At 31.1% G+C, this 6,000-nt stretch overlaps 1 protein-coding gene across 4 annotated transcripts in view; it reads left to right on the forward strand.

Annotated features, from left to right (window-relative positions):
- LOC127739178 (mitogen-activated protein kinase-binding protein 1-like) overlaps nt 1-5,450 on the forward strand; it is an 80,668-nt gene extending 75,218 nt beyond the window's left edge. For all 4 annotated transcript variants that reach the window (XM_052250785.1, XM_052250788.1, XM_052250786.1 and 1 more), the window contains 5 exons: nt 159-1,725; nt 2,475-2,508; nt 2,987-3,037; nt 3,257-3,305; nt 3,740-5,450. In XM_052250785.1, the coding sequence (XP_052106745.1) occupies nt 159-1,725; nt 2,475-2,508; nt 2,987-3,037; nt 3,257-3,305; nt 3,740-3,747 (1,709 nt within the window). In that variant the 3' untranslated portion in view covers nt 3,748-5,450. The remainder of the gene's footprint in view (nt 1-158; nt 1,726-2,474; nt 2,509-2,986; nt 3,038-3,256; nt 3,306-3,739) is intronic.
- The last annotated feature ends 550 nt before the right edge of the window (nt 5,451-6,000 follow it).

Consider the following 6,000-nt stretch of genomic DNA (forward strand, 5'->3'; position numbering starts at 1 on the left):
CTTGAAAGTTCAACATTTAGTCACCATTAGTCTGTACTAAGTAAGATAAGTTTTTGATTTTTATTAATTCATGTATCTTTGTAACTGTATAGATAATTTGTGGATGCTTAGTGATGTCTTATTTAACAGTAATATGTTTTTTTCATTTCATTTTTCAGGGTCTCCAGCTTGGGATAGAGATTCAGAAACTGGAAGTGAAACGTCCAGTTCTGGACGAAGCACTAAATCTGATAAGAAGTCTTCAAGACCATCTACCCTACGCTTAGGAAGATCAGAAAGCTCTAAAACATTGAATGAAACTCCTAAACGAGAACTAAGATCTCAGTCACAGAGTGGTGCTCATCGTTACATGAAAAAAACAGAAAGTTCAAAAGCCAAAATAACCAAAACACCATCTTCTTCAAATATATTAAATACTCCCAAAAGTAGCGAATTATCTGATAGTTCAGACACTTCAAAATCAAAGGGACCAGTTGCCAAAAGGAGGAGTAATTTTATAAAGAAAAAAGGATTTCATGCGTCATCGCCTAATTTGATGGACATAGATGTGGAATCAAGGGGGAATAAGTCAAATCTATTGTCGTCTGCTCGTCTAAATTTATCTAGTAGCACACCTGATTTGTTAGATATAGACACGCCACCTTCGAGATACTCTACAGGTACACCTAAACGACCTCCAAGGTCGTCCTCATCCTCTCGCGGGGAAGGCAGTGTGTTAAGAGGTAGCGGCAGGTTGTCATTGCCTGCTAATCCACCGAAAGATTCTGCAAAATCAAAATTTTCGAAAAATGATAAAGACCTGATGCCACCTCCTCAAAATTTGCCATCCAAATTAAAACAAGAACAAGCTAAAAATGCAAAACAGGACATTTTCTTAAAAAGGGCTACCATGGCAAAGAGGCAGAATTCTAATGATTTGACTTTAGACCAGGCTAAAAGTATACTCATGGGCAAGTCTGGTATTTTGGAAGATAAAAAATCAAAAGAAACTACTGTGACTGTTGACAAAGTTCCAGTGAATCATTCTAACTCTTCATTCCCCTTACATTCCAGTTCTCCAACATATCCAGAATTTTCGTCAAACCAGGATCATTTAAGTGATCCCAAATTAGTGGGTATTGCTACTGAAATAGAGACAACAGTGTCAGAATTAAGGAGAAAGAGTATTATTGACCAAGCCTTTCAGAAGTTAACTGATTTAGATGCTAGTCCTTATGATATTCCGGAAAGGGATAGTTCACCAAGACAAGTGAAATTTAATAATTCCACTGATTCTCATGACAATATTCCTTCTAATTCTTCATCCCATTCCAAAGACAATAGTGCTATAAATTCATCCAAAGATTCCAATACAGGACTATCTGAGGAGGACATTTCTTTAGGTGTACGTGAACGTATTGCCATGTTAAATGCTCATTCTTCTCCTCGCTCTGATGGTTCATCTCCAAGATGTTCTAGTCCACGGATAACAAGTTCTACCAAAATAAACCTCAATTCTTCTACAAAACATCAAACAAAAGTAGTATCTAACAGTCATTCAAACCCAACAAATTTGAGTCAGCCAGCAGGCTTAAATCTGAGTCCTCCTAACTCATCAGGAATTGGTTCAAGTCTAGATTCTGACACAGCAGCAAAGATGTTTTCATCAAGTGAAGCCCTTAGTCCACCTAGTTGTAATGATGAGATCTCAGATAAAACAGAATCAACAACAACTACCATATCAGAGTAAGAATATTCTCACTGCATAGATCCAAAATAACATTTTCATGAATTGTATAGATTCAAAATAACATTTTCATGAATTGCATAGATTCAAAATAACATTTTCATGAATTGCATAGATTCAAAATAACATTTTCATGAATTGCATAGATTCAAATTAACATTTTCATGAATTGCATAGATTCAAAATAACATTTTCATGAATTGCATAGATTCAAAATAACATTTTCATGAGTTATTTCTTTTTAAATAAAAAAATGTCAAGTACATAAGGCTATAGGACTGTGTTCTATTTTTTTTTTTTTAGATACATGCATTTGAAAATAAAAATTTTGGTAGGGAACCATGTTTTGAATTTTTCATTGGAAGAAAGGAACCATTTATAAAAAGGTCATTTAACATATCCTGAAAGAAAGTCCTCTTACACATTATTTTATGGTGTTTATGTGTCTTACAAAGGTCAGAGGTCAATAAAACAGTTAATGTCATTTTTGGGTAAAATTTGAGCACATATCATTTTCATCAACAATATCTACATACAAGCCGTGAAGAATGAATATAAAGGCTAAAATTCTGGTAACTTTGTTCAGTTTATTTTAAGATTGAAGATTGATTGGTGTTTGCTTTGTTTTATTTTAAGAAAACTGTTTGATGAATTAAATGAAGGTTGATCAAAGTTTGCTTTGCATTTTAATTTTAAGAAAACTGTTTGACGAATTAGATATCTAACATCATGCATTTTCATTTTTCAGGAAATCCATTGATCTTGTAGAAATTTTGAAAAAGGTAAGATTTGTATTATATATAGAATTTAGAAACTGAAATACCGGTAAGTTACAAAACACACACCCAGTGGATCTTGTATTCCTACTTTATATACTATTTGTTAATATTTTGTTCAATATTACAGACTTTAATTCAATAAAGTCATTAGTTTCCTATATTTTGCGCTGGCGTATTTCTGCCCCACCTTCTATAGTAGGAGGCAATATGTTTCCTGGTCTGTGTGTCTGTTTGTCCATTATTCCGTCAGCCACAAATTCTTATAGAATATTTGTATGATGATGATAAAATTGAAAGTTCCCTTGAAGAAAAGATGATATTTTACATTAGGGGACAGATCTGTCAGACAAAAGCTGTTTATTATATACCTAAGAAAATTATATTGCATGATGCAGTTGAAAATATTAAAGTTTATAAAGTTCAGAAGGAATTTATTTGACAATTGTTATTCTTGTTGTATTAAATGCCATTTATATTTCAGGTTCAAGTTTTAGAAAAAAGAGTAACATTTTTAGAAGAGGAAGGAGAAAAGGTTAGTTTGCACTTGTAGAATTTTTTTCAAGAAGAAAGAAAATTTGAGAAAGATGTGGATTTTTTCAGTAAAGGAAGAAAATGGTTCAAAACAAAAAGATGTTTTATTATCAGACTAAGATTTTCGTAAAAATAAAGAGTAAATGTAATATTTAACAAATAATACATATTTTGGTGATTAAATATTTATTTACTAAGAAAGCATTTTATTTATTTTCAGAAAAATGAAAGGATAGGTCACCTAGAAGCTCAGATCAGACAGTTTATAGGTAAAAACAATTTTTGTAAGAAGTATAATGATATATAATAGTAGAAAGGAGTGTCAGAGGGCTTGAAGCAAAGATATACTGTAAAAAACAAAGGAGATGTATGATTGTCAATGAGACAACTATTCACCAGAGACCAAAGGATGAGAATGTAAACAATTATAGATTCTGCCTATATCAATAATATCAACCCTAGGCAGGATCGAGGTAACACTTACCCATAGACAGTTGATTTTAGTGACATTCTTTGGTATCTCAATAAATGCTTCAAATGTTTAAGAAGGTACACATGTGGGAGATGATTAATCATGGAAATAACTAGTAAACAATACAGTTATCCATAAATGTACAATATGTAGAGTTCTTTTATCAGTAGGAATGTATAAATACTTTATTTTATTGAATGTACTCTTAATCAGTTGTGAATTTCTTTGCAGATAATTGACATTGAAACTAGAAATTTAACCTTTGAGGATGTAACTGTCTAAAATCAGCACTGATTATGGTATCCATGGAAGAGAAAAATGCCAAGAGATTTATCATTTAATTTATAACTATTTTTTTACAGGGAACACTTGTTATCACAAACAAAGACAAAAATTTTGTAATTCTGGGCATTGATTGGTCGAAAGACCTTCATTTACCTAGTCCAGAAAACATTATAATAGTCCTTTCCCAAAATTGGGGTAATTGGTTAATAACCACAGTGGAAGGATCCATAGGAAATTGTATGGCATTGAATTTCAATTGATTGTTTTGTAATGTTCTCTAAACTGAAACAAAAATTCCTTAACAAACAGAACAAGAAATCTTTATATTAGCCTAATTAGCTAATTCTGTTTCAGTCTACATGAGTCTGTTTTTAAAATGTTGTTGAATTTACTTTTTATTCGACAACCATTATTCAATTTTCAGTTCAGTTTCTGAAGGTTGCTAAAACTTAAAATTTACCCAAAGTGCTTGATTTAATACAGTGTTGTATTGAAATGATAGTTATTGAGTACTGCTTGAGCCCTCAAAATTTCAGAAAACTTTGTTTTATCTTTAAACTAATTTGTATGCAAAATATACTAACAGAAGTTATGTTCCTATCAAGAAAAAATAAGAACAAGTTCACAGCAATTTATTTTCACTTGACTTTTCGTCTTTAGATAAGGTAAAAATAGATTTGATTGTGAATAACTTTTATGAAATAAATGAAAGACTTCAGAACACAAATGAGGGTCTGGAATGGAGGGGGTGGTCTTCATATCTCTATTCTGTAATTGTAAGGCAACTTTATTTATTTATTTGTGGGCCCTTTATTCTCTATTCTGCAAACCCTATTCAGACCCTCACAAATACTCTTATTCTTATCCTAAGTAATTGGAGTTAGCAGACATTTTCTCTGATCTAGTTTCATTACAATTCCAGTGTGAAATTTTACTAGGATAAGTGGAAAGCTCACACGTTTTACCAGGAAAGCTGGTAGTTTCCAGCTTTTTCATCTCTTATTTGACCATTGTCTTTATATTTTCCTATATGTGCCAAATAATTTTTGCTTGATACAATTTTTATTGATTGCACAAACGACATTCCAGAGATTAATGGCAACTACAGATTATTTTTGTTTGCGATGTGTACCAGTGAATTTTTTTTGTAACATTAATACATAAAATGCCCTTAATCAATTGTTTATTGCACATCTTTTGCATATTTTTGTAAATAATGGGAATTTTATGAGATTATGATGTATATTTTATCGATTTTTGTCTTGCCAATCATTGTAGTGGGGAAGTAGATCTGTTCGAGTATTTCATGCTTTCATCTCTTTGAGACAGATAACATAGGGCCACATCAGATAGAGAATTATTAATCATTAGATTTTTGAAACACTAAGTTTTGAAAGAAATATTTTATATATAATTACAGTAAAAAAACTTGAGAAGGCCAGTGGCCAAAACTTCTTAAGAATGGTTTAATTACTACAATAATGTAATATGTGTTCCCTATTGGAATTTTGAAACAAGAAATATTTTTGTAAAAAAGGATTTTCCCAGTATCCAGTGCACAAGTCCTATCATTCTACCACAATTGGTGCTGGTTTTGAAAATTTTAAAGAAAATGACCTAGCTGCTTGCACATATATGGTGCCTAACTTAAAAATTCTGAATAGGTGAATTCTACATCTCTTTTGAAGACACTATTCTTTTAAAACATAAAAAAGAATTGAAAAATTATGACTTCACACACTTATTTATTTTTAAAAAAAAATCAGTACAGGAAACATTTATTTGATGTGGCCTAGTATATGTGCTATATTTTTTTTCATTTTGTGTTAGGTTGCTGTCTCATTGGCATGTACCCTATATCATTAAATTACATATAATATATGTATAAAGTAGTTAGAAATGACATAACCAACTTATTTTCACAAGAAATTTATTTTTTACGAATTTCGCAAGTATAAAAATAAGCAATATGTAAAATTTGGATTTCCCCTCACATAGATACTACAAGAAAATTTTAAAACTTGCGAAATTAAATCACCACGAAGTCACATAAAAAGGGCTAAACGTGAAATAATGTATCTGCGATAAAAATAAGTTGGTTTACAGTATTTTTTTTGAACATGCAATTGATTACCTCATTTGTGAAACTATTGTAAATAATTTTATTCTGTACCTTTACTAAAGGGAGATAATTGAGGTTAGTGAAT

This window comes from Mytilus californianus, unplaced genomic scaffold (assembly GCF_021869535.1).
Source record: "Mytilus californianus isolate M0D057914Y unplaced genomic scaffold, xbMytCali1.0.p SCAF_4, whole genome shotgun sequence".
NCBI lineage: Eukaryota > Metazoa > Mollusca > Bivalvia > Mytilida > Mytilidae > Mytilus > Mytilus californianus.